The sequence below is a fragment of the Cyanistes caeruleus genome, chromosome 4 (assembly GCF_971803275.1).
Source record: "Cyanistes caeruleus chromosome 4, bCyaCae1.hap1.1, whole genome shotgun sequence".
Classification (NCBI taxonomy): domain Eukaryota; kingdom Metazoa; phylum Chordata; class Aves; order Passeriformes; family Paridae; genus Cyanistes; species Cyanistes caeruleus.
The window spans coordinates 41,411,415-41,429,965 of record NC_141704.1 but is presented as its reverse complement, the minus strand read 5'-3'; the positions used below and the strand labels follow the sequence as shown (position 1 = coordinate 41,429,965).

Genomic DNA, 18,551 nt, shown 5'->3' with positions numbered 1-18,551 from the left:
AAAACATAATCCATCTTAACAGAATGAAAATTCAAGGTGTGTTATTATTCCTTATTACATGTTACATGAACGATCATTGATCTATATTTTCTTAGTAACAGGAAAAAATATGCTTTTCTTGTGATTGTCAATTCTGTGCAGAAGTATCTTCTGGGAACTCCAGACATGGATGAGTTGCTATGTTGTTATGGAACAACATCTGGTTTTTCTTCCAAATGAATTTACATTATAGATAAGCATCTGTTGCTGTGTACAATTTTGTCTTATCATCTCTTTAAAGCTGTCACATTATGTTTATGTTTTCCTAATTACAGGTATTGCACAACAAAAATGGATGGCAAACAGTTTAATTTTTCAGTTTCACATATTAATGAGAAGTTTAGGAATGTGTCGCCAGATCAGGCAATAACTACTCCTTCCATATTGTTTCTATAACATATCTTGTGTTTGTCCAACTTAACTTCTATATTTGGAGGCAGCCAAGGAATGTACATTAAATTACCTTCCTGGTTTCTGGATTGAGAGCACAGATCATCATCTGATAAGCCACATTTAAATGAGTATGCCAGAATCCAGGAAGATATTTCTATGATTTTGAACTATTGGACTCTTTCACAGTTCTCTGTGTGAAATCTAAAACATTTGATTGCTTGTCATCAAAGCATACATGCAGTTCATTTCCCTAGCTCACTCAGAGACTGAAAAGCACTAGTATTATGAAGTAATCTATGTAATATTGCTTACATTTGGGACTAGATAAAGGGAAGGACTCATTTTTAATAACAGAAGAGCTGTAGGCAATGGTTGAGGTGATCCAGGTAGGTACAAATTCAAGTAGTCTGGCACTGTGTTAAATCCATGTAGATTCTTTAAGTTATTTTACAAAGATTCAAAGATAAATCTTCTGATGGAAATCTCATAGAGGAGCAATTTTCATTATTTGCCCTTCTTCTCAGTTCATGGAAGAGTTTGCTGCTGATATCTTTGTGCACAAGTAAATGTTTGAGAAGTCTAACTTGGGACTAATAACTGAGTAACTTCATCAAAAATCTTTAGTGTAGTCTAACTTTGGACTTGGTGTTTTCATAGAATTGGGTGGGAGGTTGAATTAAGGAAAGATTATATTTTTAAAATATTTTGGAACAAGGTTAATAGACCCACTTAGGAAAAAATATATTATTTAAGGAATTATGTTAAATTAATCAAAATTACTTTGGAAATTTTCAATTTCATTTTGCCTTAAGATGTTTTATTTGATTTTGTCACTTTGTCTTCTATTGTAGAAAAACACTGGTTTTTGTAATTAGCATAAAGCTGGAAGAAATTAGAAGTCTTTTTGTCAATACTGTATGCTAGATATTGGAAAAACTACAACCATAAAAAATTTTATTTGTACATTTTTATCCATGTGGAGGACTTGTATGCCATGTGTCTTAGAACTATACAACAGACAACAATAATTCATACTTAAAATATTTTTTATAGCTTCTATTATCTAAAATTTCAAAGATTTTTTTTAAGTATAATGTAATACAATTTTAAGGTATTTTGATCACAAGTCTTACTGTGATTCACTGTCCCAAACATTTGCTACCCTAACAAACATTATTAGTCTGATACAATTTTTTTTTTAGTTGGAAAGCTTTATTATCCATTTATACAGAGTGAAACAAAATCTACAAACCTGGCAATACAGTTTGTGAATAAAATTATCCCATTATCATAATAATTATAGTAACCTACCTTTGAAACTAATGGAGCTGATCATTATTTATTTTGCTTCTTGGATAATTTCATTGAATTTAGCTACTAAAAGTGAGTTAAAATTACTTTAAATACAACATCCTCTGGATTAATCCAAAAGCCATAATCATCCTACAACCACATTGGCTCTTAGCCAATTTGAGATAACAAATTGTAAGGTATCACTGATTCTGCCTTGTGAAGAAGGCATGGCCTAATTCACTCCCTCCCCACTTGCTAAGATTCCTTTATTTGTCAAGTTTGCTGCTTGGTGAGAGGTTAGCACCACTAAGAACATTCTGTCAACCACATGCTGCTGCAGTGTGAGGTGACCAAGAACACTGTACATCTTGACGTGCTTTGCTAATACATTATCTCTTAGAGTGCCACACCCCATCAGAGATCTTCTCCAGGCTTGTAGTTGATTTTCCCATTTTCTGGGAAAAAGCTGAGCTCTTAGGATGCCTTTATGTTCCATTCATTTGTAAATGAAGTGTCTACTACACCTGTAGAGGGCTAGTCAAAACCAACTTTACAAATCATTAAAATTCATTAGAAGTTGCCCACCATCTTAACAGGATGTTCTGATCATTCTGGAATAAGAAAACTGACAAACAAAAAAGCTATTTACATTGCTGCAGTATTATCACGGTCTTATAAAGTCTCTCAGTAAACACTAATGAGATCAAGTAACAGACTCAGAATGAAGCAGCAGACATAACTAGCAATTTCAATGTATTCTGAATGCTCTTTGAGTCTTTCCATAACCTGTTTTCCTGCTCTGACTGTTCTGGCAGTGTCTCACATATTCATTTATGCTACACGCACATTCTTTGAGAAAATTTAGATCCTTCACTTGCCATTTCTACTTTCTTGATAAGCTCCGTTGCTTTTTTTTCACCTTGTTACTAATTTCTACACTTTTCAGACAGTTTTTCATCTCTTTGTGGACAAGCTTCTTCTGCCTCATTGTTTCTCATATATTCCCGAGAGTGGATATATCTGTTTGGGCTACAGTGTTCTTTTAACCATGTCAAACATATTTCTTTTATTTTCTCTTTGGCATTCTGTTACTCATGTTGCCTTACTCCATGGCATACCTACAAAACTCTTTATACTTTGCTCATCATAGTGTATCTGCTTTTGTTTCTTCATTCTTTTCAGTCCATATTTTTTTTTGGTATCATCGATGGTTTATTCTGCATTGTGCCCAGAATTTTCACATTTCTTCTAACGCAGTTTCCCTCAAACTCTTACTTTCCTCCTGTGCCAAGGAAAAAATTCTTCCTTCACATTGTAAATAACATGGGAAAATCACCTCTCCTGACTTGTGTGTTCTTTGCATCAATTTAGCTTTTGTTAATTAAACTTTTTTTTGCCAGTCTAGGAACATGGCTTATATAGATTTATATACAATTGTCTGCTCATCTTTGCAAACTTCTTTGCAAACCTTTACAAGTAATAGTTAAGATACTAATCAAGATTTCATACTTCAGCATATAGACTTCTGGGGTATTTTTAAGTTCAATTAGGATGGAAGATGGAGGAAAACTAGCTTATTATCTACAATTGTAGCCTCAAAAAATAAGCTGCCTCCTGTTAACATTTTTTAGGTGTGAATGTCTTGACTTAGACTGCTGAATAATTCTGACCCAAAGCTTTCAGAAACACTGCTTGATATGTATCCTGTTAATATTTCTGCTTTAATTTCAAGCTTAAAATCCAGATTTTTAAAAAATATTTTCTGCAAATACATGCTTCAGAGTTTATTTTTAATTTGTAGATGAGTGAGCTGAAAGATCAACAGTATTAAAATTGCAGAACAATGACTTTGATTCTCAGTTACATGTGTATTTATATGGCTTTATTTTAGAAAGTGTAATCCTTTGTGAATATAAAACCTACTTTTAAAGGTATTTTCACTTATTAAGTGGCAAAAAGGTGAAAAACTGCTTGAAGGAATGAATGAGCCAGGTCTGACCTTTGATTTTAACTTGTTCTTGTCATCTAGACCCAGCTGTGCGCCTGGCGTTGTTCAAAAACAATGAAAATAAACATCTTTCTGTGAAACCACCAGGGAAGACACAGCCTATAAATGCTGAATACTTTGAAGGTATGAACAAGTATTTCATTTTATGCATATAAGCATATATATCTTGCAATGTCTTTTAAACAGGTCTACTCTAAGTATAAAACAACATGCACAAATAAAAAAGGCAGAAGTTTAAGGACCTAATCTGTTCCTGGGTATCTCAAGTTACAGCAGTGAAACATTTCAATTTCAGTTCATTGTGGAGAGAAGGAGGTGCTCCTAGAGCTTGATTCATAGAGAGATGGAGCCTAACTTATTTATTTATTGTTTTATTATTAAATCTTCATAATGAAAAATGTCAGAGCATGTCAGAGAGATATAATATAGAAAGTACTAGAATAAAACTTCATAAATTAAATATCACTTCAAACTCTTCATTTAATTGCCATCTTTTCTGAAGCTAGACATTAATTCCTAAAAATTCTTAGCATGTTTTTGGAAAGTACTTCCATAAATATTCCCCAGAAACCCGCCATTTGACAGAAGGCTAGGAAAGAACATTCAGCATGTAAATATGAGATTATTTTTCATTAATATTTCACAAATACTTAAATACTGATGTAGCTCTTTTACTGTTGAAATTCATTTTAAAACACTCCTTGGTTTCCATACAATTAAAATAAGGCCAAGTCTATTTAAAATGCCCTTGTTGTAAGACGACGATCATCTCCAGAGACATTGTTTTTATATTGTTTTGATTCTTTTTGCAGTTCAATAGTGTACTCAGAAAGTTCTCACCTCTAACTTTTTATCTATTTTAAAGACATAGTCATATATTATCTGATCTATTCCTGGTTTCACAAAGTAAAATTACAAATTACACTGTATTAACATTCTCTGTATGAGGTTAAAAATTGGAACATCTGAAACAGGTGTGAAATAAATCTGAGTGTACGTGAATTGCAATTCAGTCAATGAGCTGTATGAAAGCCTCGATTTGCCTCACATTCATGAGTCCTTGCACAAATTTTTTTGTAAACAATTCCTGGTGAATTCTGAAAAGGAAATATTTTTCACTATAATTTGCCTTGGATCCAAGCATGAATTTACCTTGACTGTAGAAAGTCTGTGTGTACTGCACTTGATTGAACATTCTCATTACCTCATATATATTTCTGTGGCCTATGCTTATCTAGGTCAGAATGCATCATATGCTGAGGAAACAGGACATGCAGGCTGCCTGTGAAAAAGTGAATGTCCAGTGAAAAAAAAAACCAGTAGGAGTGTTCAAAACTGTGTTAGAGATAAGCCTGATTACAAGTTCTGTACCCTAAAGTCAATATAGGTTTAGCCTAGCTTTCCTGACACCACTTTATTTGCTCCTGCCTGAAAACATTTCCCTTTGTTTTGGAAAGCCAATGAACGCATTCTAAATATTACTGAAATTACTTTTTGAATTTATGGAGAGAAGGTACCGAGGCAGATTGGATATCAAAAGGCAAGCGTAGTGATGGCTCTCTTAATTATCTTTCATTTCAAAGACCATTTTACTCCTCTAGCAGGCTAATAAAAAGAAACTTTTTTACCCCTTGTGGCTGCCTACATGCAATCTGCTGAGCCTTCAAGAAGACAAGCAATACTGTTCTGCTTGACCAGAATATAAATTTGTCCTTCTGCCAGAGGCACTGCTACTTCAGACGTTATGTCCAGAAAATTGTAGGTTACGAGTTAGAGAGTGCAACACAGAGCATTTATTTATAGGTATGTGAGGTATCATCAGACAGAACTAGGAATTTCTGAATTTAGAATTAGTAACGCTTTGCACCTGCATAATAACTTCACAGAGCTGTGTTATCAGACATGTCTTCTCTTTTCCCATCTCCCCTCTTACCTTTTAAGGCTTTCTTCCTCTTTTGCCTATAGATCTCTTTTGGTCTGTTCTGTCATTGGAGTTCTTTCTGTAACAAGAAGGTGGAATGTTTTCACTCTGTATCCATAAATCTTGTGGTCATTGTATTTTAAGTCGATAGAACCCAGACCTGTCCTTTGCATGGTGGAAATAAACTTCCTCCATTCAAATCCTTGCTTCCTCCATTCAAATCAAAGTCTTACTTTCACAGACTTGGGAGTCCTTGGGTAGAAAATCTGAGCTCCAAACCATCTTCTTCATAAACAACTAAATAAAAAAACAAAAACCAAAAAACAACCCACATTCTATATATTCCTTCTTTATTTCTTTACATTGGGAAATGGAGTGGAGAAGTCAACATCAATAGCAAAACAGCAAGTACACACGTGTTATCTGTTAAATAACAGAATCACTACTTTTGAAAGGGGATGCCCTAGGAAGTGAAATAATTAGAATAGTTTTAGATTTTCAAACTGGAACACATCATGGTAATGAATATTTAAGAAGAAATCTAGTTAAAATGTATGTTGAATGTCTTTTGTCTCCCTTGTGGTTTTGTGTGTGAGAGTACAAAGAAGGCAAAAATGAATAAAAGCATAAGGGATATAAAAATAGTGGAAAGAAATAAGGTTAATATCTTTTATGCTTTTGTTTTCCTGAGATTACTGTTCTGTCATAATTTTCTTTCCTGTTTTCCTGCTACAAAAATTTTGATAAACTGATATGCAATATGCTGATAACAAATTTTGAAAACTTGTGTATAATTTTAATCCCATAGGATAATGCACATATCTCTAAATTGACATACATGTTGTAGGAAAATACATTTTCAAAACTTACTTATTCATAAATATTCAAAATTTATTAATAATTTTTATTAAATTTTGGATGAGTCATCATGCTTTACTCACTGATATTAGACAAATACCCACAAGGGACCATTATTTAACATTTGAATCACAGCAGCACACAGAAGTTAGACAGAAATAAACCCCTTTGTAATACACAACAGCATGAGGCGATATTAATCTCACAGAGAAGATCTTACCATTTAAAAATACAAGCAGCATGTGAGGGCACAAACCATGGGAATGTAATTCTGTGCATTACTGTATATGTATCTGTATGTGTCAATACATTTACATACAGTACATGTGTCTATACTCACACAAATATATAAGCATATACCATAAGTATATATAATAATAAATGTACCTCTTATGACTTTTTATTTGTATATTTTGAAAGGAAAATCAATTATGAACAATTACTCTCTGGTATAATTAGTAGTATCAACATGCATTTTGTAATCCTAAAACTTTCTGTCAGGCAGTTTCAGTTTCTTTAAAATTAGTTTAGTGCATGTGGTCATTGTATTAGAGATATATAAAAACTATTATTTAAATAAAAATATGTTTGAATCTTTATTCTGACATTAACTTGAGTAGCTCATAAAGTAAGCCATAGAATTTGAATATGGAGATATAAATATGTATTTATTGATTCTTATAAGAAATTATAACCTGATATAAATTATAACCTATAGCCTGAAGACAGATGAAAGCCTGACTTGATGTACTCCTGATGATCTGCTGGATGTTTCCTGGGACTATGTATATTACACTGCTTTCTTTAGTGACATAAGGTTATGCTTCCATCATGGTTGTTGAGTTTCATTTAGGGTCAGGTAGCTGACAAACAAAATATGCCTTCTTTAATGAATATTCTGGTTCAATTAATATTCTTGGAGATTTTTTTGTGGTTTGTAGATAGTAAAATTTCAAAGATCTCAAAATTTTGGAAACTTTATAAGGCACACAGATAATTGTCATAATTTCCTATTTTGCATCAAAGCATATTTTTAGAAAGCTTTAAGACTGCTTATCCTCTTTTTGTCTGAGGCTATTTCAGTGGTTAATTTAATGTAAAATAGTCTTGACTGTTTTGGGTAAAGTATATCAGGAACTGGAGGAAAAATCTATCCTTGACTCCTCTTGGGAAGTTCCAATTAGTCCTGGCTGAACGTGTAACAGACCATCTCTGCCATCTGTGGGTCTGTAATTACAGGATCTGTAATTTCATTTACATAGAGGAAGGATACTTTTCTAGCCAACAGTGTGAATACTTAGTCCCAGTACAGCAGCTGAAAACTAAAGAATGAGCCCTAAGGCCAAGCACATTTTTTTGCTACAAGCTTTGCAAACAGTGTCTGTCTTTTTGGGTCCTCTTTAATCCAGTTTCCTCAACGGTTTTGGTGGGTTATCCAAATAATTTTTGTTCAGTGGAATGGGAAGTGAATTCCAATCTGTAGAGCAAGTTGGAAGAATGCAGTAGATCAGCTGAAAATCTGTTCAAACTATCCAAGTATTATTTGGATATGATTCACTTTAGTTCACAGAATTTCATAGACTATGCTCTATTTAATTTTGCAGGCTACATGATTTATTGGCATATATACTATATTATTTTAGTCATATCCATATCCATCAGTGACACATCTATACCATGCACTTCAAAGTGAAAACAGTGCAATGTGACTTCACCTAAATTGTGAACAATGATTTATGTCTGAAAGTTTAACTGTCTTAAAAGTGCACTGGGCTGTGTTGACAAGACACGTTTGCTGCGGCTTGGGAACCTGTAGTTCTAACTGGCAGTACTGTTTTTCCTGTCATTTTATGCTCATGGTGACCAAGGAAAATGTAATGGCTATAGTGTTAAGACTGAGTACACCAATACAAATTTGATAATGAGTCGATTATGCTTTCTCAGGTGACTTTTAATTATGCCAATATTTATTTATTTCTCTTGAAATTGCCAGTAGAAATAACATTTATTTTTCAAGAATAAGAAGTAAAGTGAGCTTGTGATTATGTCATATGATTGGAAGATAAATATCAAGGGATTCATTTAGTCATCTGTTTTCCAACTTTCTCCTAATTATGAAACTTCTTATAATCTCAAGTGAAGATTATTGCAGAACATTCTTATAGATTATTACTAGTGATAATTGAAAGTGCAAATGTAAGACTTAGGAAAGCTGAAATTTAAGATTAGCTATTAGTTAATTCTGTGAGTTTATTAAAATGTTGTTTCACTTGATCAACTTAGATTATCTGTATTATAAAATATGAATACATTTTAAAAAAACTGTATGTGATATTTAATAGAATTTATATTGGTTCAAATCACTGATGCTTGACAAATCACATTTACATGACAGTTACTGAGCTGGAATGCTAATATTCATCTTTATATGGGCTTTAAATATTTTGTCATTTGTTATTTATGAGCATTTTAAATTATACTGAACTATAAGTGATAATTTGTGTTAGTTGTTTTTCATCTTTTAGAAATTAGCTATTTTTGATGGATAAATATTAATGGCATCAACTCTCAAGAATCACAGTGTTTGTAAACATTAATTTCTAAAGCAAGTCATCTTTTATTGAATCTGTTGTCTTAAAAGGATTAATAACCACATTTGAAATCTGGCCTTGCTGCAATTCTGTGAGTTGAATTGCCATGTTTACAGTAAAATGTAACTATTACATATCTCCCAGGCTCTAAATTTGTAATGCCACATTTAGGAAGCAGTTTCTAATCCATACAGCACTGACAAAAATGACAAAATAATTCATTTTCAGAGAATGTAAGATCTGTCCTGAAATATAATGAAAATTTATGTTATGTTATGTGTTACAGAAACTTGCATTGCAGAAGGGGGTCTATCTTTTAAAATCATAATTCTATGGCTTTGTTTCTTATTATTTAGTTTGAGCTCACACAACAGAACCCTTGCATTGAAATATTTTCTCATTTTAAGGAATTAATGGCTCTCCACCAGCCCTTCAACATGTAAAATGAGTAGGTTACTTGTGTCCAGTACATCCAAAAAGAGCCAGGATAAAATAAACATAAGGAGTTGGATATCTTGGAAAAAATCTGTCATGGGTTTGGGTTAATCATCTCCAGAAGAAATTCAACTTGATGCCTGAAATGTAAGACTTCTTGGAGAAAGCAGTAAAGCCTGAGGCAGTGTTGATCTGAAGGAGTGCTCTCCATGGGTCAGAGCTGCTCTGCTGGCAGAGTGCAAACCCAGTTCACAACAGCGGTACGCTGAAAACTTGTAAAGGACTGCAGGGGCCTTACAGTGCACGCACTCAAGCTTCAGTTACATAGTTCTACTGGTCCAGTTTCTTATTATAAAATAAAACTGAAAAATAAAATCTGTGCCTAATTTTCTAGCCTCCCGTCTGTCAATAATAGTGTAGAATTTTTTCAGTATTCATGGGATGAAGCAATCCTGAAATTATGTTTAAAAATAAATATGTAAAACATAATTTTTGTGCATTTATGCAGTGCACTTCAGTGTCTGAGTATTTATAAATTATTTAGACATGTGACATGTGACATTTTTAATAATATTCTTGCTTTTCACATTCAACTACCAAAAAAAAAAAAAAATTCTATTTGCCTGAAGTTTGTGAACAGGAGGTACTTGCCCTAGATAAATACCAACTAATATTATGAATTCTTTTTATGGTTCTAGTCTTCAGGGTTTCTGTATTCATATATTCAAGGTTTCTGGCCAAATATTTCACCTGCCTCTGTACTGTCTCTTTGTTCCTGACTCTGCTATTTTGCAGACTGTTGTAATTTGTGGTGGCATAAGGATTTTATTAGTGCATCAGATATGAATGTGGTCTCTTAGCTAGAGAGGGTGTTTGTTTGTTCCAATAAACTTCCAAAACTAGGATTTTATACAATGTATAGGTGGTTACCTGTGCTTTCATAACATATGAATTTATCAGTTTTTATCAACCTAAAAGGAACTGCACACACACACACAAATACCTTACTGTTCTTTTGCTAATAAGGACCCAGTGATGACTTCAATAGAAGGGAGATCTCGCCTAAAATGTCATCAGAGATTGAGAAACTACTTTTTCTCATTGTTGAATAAGATGATATAATAGTTCAGGTAGTTTTATTTGCATGTCCTTCAATTTTGCATTTCTTTTTCCTCCTTTTCTTGATCTTTTATGTCCAAAATCTTTGTAGAGTGCTATCTGCACTATATGCACTATATTTGCTATCTCAGCCAGTGTCAAAGTAAACAAGGTGATTCCACATTCAGATCCACAGGTTTTAATACTGCATGAGGCAATCATTTTAGATGAATAGATCCCTGAGTACCGAAGCATTTCAAATCCTTTTTCATTTGACCATTCAGTGACCTGATAACTATTTCCTGTCCCTAAGAAAGGTCATGACCCAGGTCTTAGAGTGCAAAAGACAGATAATTTTAGCAACAAGTTAAATCCAAATGGATTTGGTTGGAGGGGGTAAAGGAGAATAGGTTTGGTTAATTTCCTTTAAAATAAAGTGTTACAAAACTTGTATTTAGCATGTCCTGTTAAAAGTGTTTGTTGAATTTGTTGCTGTCTTGTTTGGGTTCCTGGGGACAGTGGTCAATATTGGAGTGGTTTGTTTATTTGCTTTGCTTTCACTGAACAATACCCAATACATTTTTTTACACTTCAAAAAACAATTGCTAAAGAAGTGGTCATTAAAAGGGCATATTCAGATATATTCAAAGTGCTTTCCAAAATGAGTGTTTCAAGCACTAAAATCATATTAGTATGAGAACGGTTTTTAAACATAGGCTCGGTGTCTGTAAAAAGTGCCACAAATGTTACATCACACAAATGCTCTACTTGCAAAAGAATTTCCATTTGGTATGATGATATGAATAAGGACTATAATGTAGTCTTAGAAATATTTTATAGGTATAAATCTTGCTTCAAATGGAATCCATGGCACATTTTAAATCACAATTAAAGGAATGTTTCCTGTAGCTATAGATTTTAATAATTGCATTATTCTAAGCACTTCCAGAGATGAAGTAAAAGAAGGCCTTCACACCAGAGCTGTTAATTAATTTTAAAATGCAATTTATTAAAGTTTGCTTTAAAGAAATGTCTTTTTTTTTTTTTTTTCTATTCTGTAATGGTGTTATGGAGAATTAGTGTTATCAATGAGGTCAGAGATCTACAGCATTCCAAAGAGGCCATTTTCACAAGTTTAATATTAAACACACATTGAATTAGCTTTCTGTTTTTATAACTAATAACTTTGTTGTTCAGATACATTTTTCAAGCAAAATATCAAAATAACACTCTAAAATGTAAATGGAGGAACCTAAAATTTTTTGCTGTTCAATTATAACTCTTACAGCAAAGTTCTATAGCTTTTGTAGGTTTCATGTAATCTAGAATTGAATGTTTGGTGGACCTACATAATTTTACAAGGAATTCTAAGTAACTCAAGTATTTTACTGAAAATGTACAATCATGCAGTGATACCTATGTAACTTTTATGATGTGTTATTTTCGTAATGTAAATCTTCCTACTTCATAACTCTGCAGTTCAATTCTTATCAAAACATGTCAGCAGTTTCTGGAAATTTGTAGGTTTGTGCTAGTTTAATGCATGCACTGCAGATATTTTATCTGGCTTGTGAGTATAAAAAAGGTAGAAATACTGAATTTTGCAGTTATATATTGTTTTTTTCATGTTGGTAAAAAAGGCTGCATTTTAAGATAATATTTTTGAATACAATTTTGTTTACATGACATTCTAGAATTGTTCTGTCTTGGCAGGTTTATTGTCTGGTTCCCAATCCAACATTGTTATAACTTTATAAATTAGCACATTTATAGAATGTTGTAGATAACCCAGACCAGGCAATGAGATAAAGAAATCCAAGTACCCAAACAAATGAACTTCACTTTCATAGTCATCATTAAGCAAGTACATTATGAATAACTGTATTTTTTTAATGGTTTCTAAATGCACATTGAGTATCAGGCTTACTAAGACCCTGACTGTGGAAAAACTTTTCTCTCAAACACATGTATCCTTTTTGTTTTCTGATAAGAAGCAAGCTCAGCAGTTTTCACTTTATGAGGAGACCGGTGATATCTCTTGTGAAAGATAGAATGTGACTTCCAAAAAGGAGGAATTTAAACTCCACTGTGTATTTTTAAGTTAAATTTACTGAGTATTTGCTTTAGTACCTGATGTATATTTTGTAATTGAGAAATTAGCAGTGAATGTAAAAAGAAAGGAAGCTATGTGCCAGTAAGCCAGAAAGTTCTGATTTAACCTACCAATGACCTGGCTTTGTTTGTTCAGATGACAGTTCTAAAAGTGTGCAGAGAATATTCCCTTTTAATACAGTTATTTGCCGCAAGCCGTGACCTCACTGCCTGTCGGGGAGCAGGTCTGAATTGGCCCTTTCTCTGATATCGTGACATTGCTTCTGTTGCCTCGATTGTGACCTCTGATTGCACGATACCCCTGAGAGTTCAATTTAATAAGCGTGACTCCTGACTCTTAACCAGGTCTGCCTTCTTAGGTTTTGTCAGACTCTACTTGTAGTCTGGTCTACATATGCTAAAACACTGCATAGGCTGTCATCATGCTATGTGAGTTGTGTGCACCGTATTCAAAATCCTCTTTCAAACATCTTTCATTTATTGCAAATGTTTATAAAATCTTTCTTGGAATAAATTTTCGAAGTTGTTTCTTTCACATTTATGGCTACTTGGGATTTTTGGGTTTTATACCTTTATGCAGATACTACTCTTTCACTAAATCACTAAGCATGTGTGTTATCCATGCATCATACTAATTTCTTGCATCCAAATTTTATTTCCTCTATGAGAGTGTTGTATATTTTTATGACTTCCCATACAGTATGTTTGTTCATTATAGAAATATTAGGGGAAAATCCCTTTTTCTCATTGTATAATTGGTACAGTCACACAACAAGACAGTACTGATAAGCACCCAGAGCATTGTAAGATGTAGTGACCCAGGAGCAGTCACGTGAAAGCTGAAGAATCTGTTTGGAATCCAGGAGAAGGTGAGTAGAATTAAGACATTTTAAATACCATTGAAAATAAGTTATATTTGGTTTAGTGACAATTTTGCTACATCATTGCATTCTTTTCTCCCGTTTTCCTCCTCATCTAGCCAGAATGCTGAAGAAGAGTCTGTTCTGAGACCTGGATGCCTTGAGGGTGATGATGCTGTTCAGATATTTCTCCACATTTTTGCACTCACTGAACCAGAATTTGGAGAAGTTTAAAGATTGAAAGTTTCAAGAACCGTGGTACAAGTTACAGATGAGTTTCTGTATTTACTTACATGCATTTTCTGTATTCTCATTGCAGATATGTACCCATTTTTCTAGCCTCTGTATCAGTACCTGTAACTTAGTGCTTCTAAAAGAATTATTGTTTCAGAAGAGCAGAAAAATCTTGCTAAACAAAAGAATGCTTTGGGCTTACTTTTGTAGTTACATTATTTTTTTTCTGTAAATATTGCCATTTAATTATTTTTTATTTCTTCAAGTGCTTTAAGGAATTAATTTGAACTTTTCAATCAGATTGATTTTTATTAAAATTGTTTATTTTGTATTAAAACTGTATCAGGATCTTTCTTATGAAACAAGTTCTGTATAAGGCAGAAAGTAGGTATTTTCTTGTTACACTCAAACTTGGCAATGAAATTCTGTTCTTTCTTCATGACAGCAGTGACTGTTTACAGTGAAGTGAAAATCAAGTAAAATCTTGTTTTGGCCAAGTTTGGGGTTTTTTTTGGGTTTTTTTTTGGTTTTTTTTTTTTTTTTTTTGGTACACAAATTCTCATGTAAGATTATGGAATTTTAATAATTCAATTTAGTCTCTAAGGTTTTAAAAGTCATAGTATAATCATCTGTTTCCTTCTTCTGGAGTAAATAGTATAAGATTAGTTGCTAAATTTCCTTAATCTTAAGTGAGAGTTTGCCTACCTAATTGAAATTTATGGGATTTCACTCCTCTCTGGATCAGACCTTAATGCTCTGTAAATTCCTGTGCTATTTGCAGGAGATTAGATCATCAGTTGCAAACAAGCAAAGTTACAAGTGAACAACTGTTTTAACCTGTTGTTAGACAACTGGTAAAACAAATTACACTTTTAAATTCATTAGTTATGGCTGTATTAAAAGCTATTGCAAATATAAACAGAATGCATATGAGGCAACTTCACTTATTTGGGATCATCATGGTATTTAGGTTGTACCCTCCTTTTCAAACAAATTGTATATATATGTAAATAGAAATACATATGTAAAGCCAGTGAGTAGGAGAGTTTGGTAGCAAGTTTAGATGAAAAGTGCAGTAAAAATAAACGAATTTAAATACACCTACAATAAGCATAAACTGTTTAAACTCAAGATTAGGGAACAGTTAAGTTATTCACAAATAGAACTGAGGGGTTTGTGTTCATCTTCCTGCTAAAAAAGAATTTGAATAAAGTTCTAAACAAAATTCTGTAAAAGAACAGGAGGAGTCAAGGCTAATTTATTCCTTTTTTTATCTGATTTCTTCATTCAGTAGGTAAATTATTCAAATCATCTCTGCATGGATAGAGAAAACCTGTGCCATTGAAACTATAACTGATCCAAAATCAATATAATTAAGTCAGTTCCATACCTGAGGATACAATTGAATATGTGTTGGTTTCTCTATAAATATATACAGTGTTTTGATTCTTGTTTGTTTTCCTGTGTTTACCAGCTGAAAATCACAGTTTAATTAGTGAAGAAATCTATATGGATACTAAGCTCCTGGAGACATATGTATTGAGAATTATCCTGGGGTAACTCGTAGACAAATTGTGGTATTCTTTTGCTTTCTTGCCTGACCTTCTTTACAAATGGAAGGTTTTTGGTTTTTTTTAAATAGATCTACAAGACCCTGGAATTTCATATTGTTTATTGTCTTCCATGATGTATCAACCAATTAAATATAATTCAATAAGAAGAATTAGTCCTTTTATGACTGTATTTATTTATAGACACTGATAAGTTTAGTGTTTATGGTTGTTTTTAAGCTGGCTATAAATATGTAAGAACTACACACAATTGGGGATTAACTAATTTTAGATGTATTCTTAAGAAAAAGAAAAGACTCTCAGTCTGAGACTTTTTTTCCATTTAATTCAATGAACATAAAATCAAGTCTTGTTTATACAATGTTTGGCATAATGATAGGCCTGATCTTCAGTGCTACCTCTTGGTTTTGCTATGAAGTAAATGAAACAGCAGCCTTGCACTCAGTGTAGACTTTGTGTGTGTATTTGACAATGGAGAATAGTTCTGCTGTTACACATTACTGTGCTGACAGAGCTGTGAATTGTTGTCATGGTGTGTTCATCAACTACCAATAGGTATTTCAAGTCAACATCAGAAATTAAGCCAGAAATAGTTCTGTTCTCAAACAAAAGAAAACACTTTTAAATTTAAAAATATATATTGATCTATCATATATATATTAAATATTTTATATAAGTAGAATGGATAATAAATCCAGAGGCATTCATAACTAAACTACGTATTGACATTAGTACAATAATTTCATTATTTCACTTTCAGTGTTACTCTGCATTAAGTACATTAAGATCACGCATGGTACTTGGGCATATCATATGTATTGATGAGCATGAGATCTTAAAACAAGTTCTTCTATTATTCAGATAACTTTCTAGAAAAAATGCATATTCTTAAGAATAAACATTATAAAGACTTTTTTGAAATGAAAATTCTGAAGCTGTGACACAAAATTACATGCTTTAATTATTCGTAGAAAGTATAAGACGATTATTAATGTGATGTAAGTCAGCTTTACTGACTAAATTCATTCTGCTCCTGAGTAATGATGGTTCTTTTGTTTCTTTTAACACTTGATGTATATGTATCGTCTTGCCAATTGGAAGCCTCCAATTTTTATTTTGAACAAAAGTTTTGTTGGGTTTGAATTTTTCTGTCCCTTTCTTATACTTTTAAGTTCTTCACTACAAGCAAAACCTACCTTAACTTTTGTTACACTCAAAATTGGTTGTATTGTGTAGGTTTTGCCCTCTTTATAGGGAACAACATAGTAGTTAGACCTCCTGCACTCCTGCAAAATGTTCCTTTGTACTTGTTATTTTGAGAATTCCTTTGGAAGATCTTATGTCTTAAATAATTTTACTCGGTTTATTGAATTTAGAGAAAGCTATTCCTCTGGTTTGGACTACATATAAAGTGGTGTCTCTTCTTGCTTGGAAATACCATTTCATCACTGAGCAACTAATCACTTGTATTGAAATTCTGATTTCTTCTGTCATATCATTTTAAGAAGTGGGAATGGATAGAAATAAAATCTATCAAAATATTCTGTAAAAAAGGGGTGTTTATGTTATGCATCTCTTATTTTTCTCCTCGACAGTAAAATATCCTCTATTCAGTACAGAACATCCATCATTAAGGGTTTATTGATTTCCAAAGTTTATGAGAAAAACTAGAGATAGATTGTGTACTAGGCAGATTTGGAATTTGAGACAAGAAACTATGTGAGACTGTAGGCACCAAGGGTAAACAAAACAGGTTCAGTCAATCTCCATCTTATTTATACCTTACATTTACTGATGAATAACTAAGCATTGAAATGCTGAACATACTATTTCAAAATATTTTTTTACTCCTCTTGATTTCTTCAGTTCTTCAAGAGTCTTGACTATGCAAAGAACTCTTGGTAACTCTTGGCTGTACTCCAGATTCATTTCTCAGCAGTGCTGTTGATGAAATTTGCCTGTGCAGAATGGCTGAAGCGGGTACTGTATAGACTCCAGAACACTGTGTTCATAGAAGACTGTACAAAAGAATAATGGGAAAGTGTGGTATAGCACTGTAAAGTACTTAATGTTCTTTTTGAATTTGTAAACACCCGAGTGGATCCTGAGGCATGCTGACTGCAGGTAGAGTAGTTTACATCAGGAACTCTTCTCTTTCTCTCCATGTGGATGGAGTATCACCTCTGTAGTTTCTTCATTTTTGGTTTGGCAGGGGTTATTTTTTTTTTTATAAGAATCAGCTCAGTATTTCAAACATAAAGCAATTCAATTTTCAAACAGTCATTAATTAGCAAAAAAAAATTGACAAGAACAGTTGGTTGTGTTGCAGCTTCCTGTACATAATAGGTGAAATAGTTGTTTCAGTTTATACATCAATGCAGAAAAATGTCATATGTCTTAGGAAATATCACAATATGAAACTGCTGCTTGTTACGAAGAAAATTATAGAAGATAAATTAGAAATGATATTTAATGTAAACTGAGTAGTACAGGAAGTGATAACAACCCATAAAATTTTCAAGAGCTGATTAATTTGTAAGGAGCAGTGTTTAATGATGCCTTGATGTCAGTACTAGGAAAATGAACCTTATGAAGCAGTTCAAGTGGAAATGTACCGTGTTAGAAGAAGTGTAGAATTGGGAGCATTTTAATATAGAGTGGTAGTTTGCAATGTATTTATATGATCAGAGGGTTGCAATAGAAGAAGCTAAGTAATTATGAGATACTGGAAGAAATTCTTTGATACTACTGGGATATAAATAGAGATAAATAACTTTAAATGATGTGTTTTAAAAGTACACCATTGAGGATGAAATAAGACTTACATTTGCCTCAGTGTGGGAAAAAGAAAACATTGAGTTTAAACAGAAAGCTAGGGACAGATAAATAGTAGTGGTATATTCTGCAGGGGCAGGAACAAGTGGAAAAATAGAAAATAATGAGAAAGTACAAGTATGAAATCCTGTTTTCCTTGAATTCAGAAGCTGAAATTTGTACTTTTTCAGTGGTATAGAAATCTCAGCTAAAGGATTCAAATTTTGCATAATCTAATTATGAGACATCAAAGAGAGAACACAGAAAGCACAGTCTGAAATATGATAACTGTTGAAACGGAATTGACTAGATGGTGAAGACATT

The 18,551-nt window shown here is 32.8% G+C and overlaps 1 protein-coding gene across 15 annotated transcripts in view; it reads left to right on the top strand.

The window, feature by feature from the left end:
* Nucleotides 1-18,551, top strand: part of LRRIQ1 (leucine rich repeats and IQ motif containing 1) — a 109,208-nt gene that overhangs the window by 60,615 nt on the left and 30,042 nt on the right. For 11 of the 15 annotated variants that reach the window (XM_086887811.1, XM_086887812.1, XM_086887815.1 and 8 more), the window contains one exon: nucleotides 3,755-3,856. In XM_086887811.1, the coding sequence (XP_086743937.1) occupies nucleotides 3,755-3,856 (102 nt within the window). Of the gene's footprint in view, nucleotides 1-3,754; nucleotides 3,860-4,971; nucleotides 5,979-18,551 lie in introns of those variants that run through there. The other 4 variants (XR_002866681.2, XR_002866680.2, XM_086887818.1 and 1 more) reach the window with 3 other exon arrangements.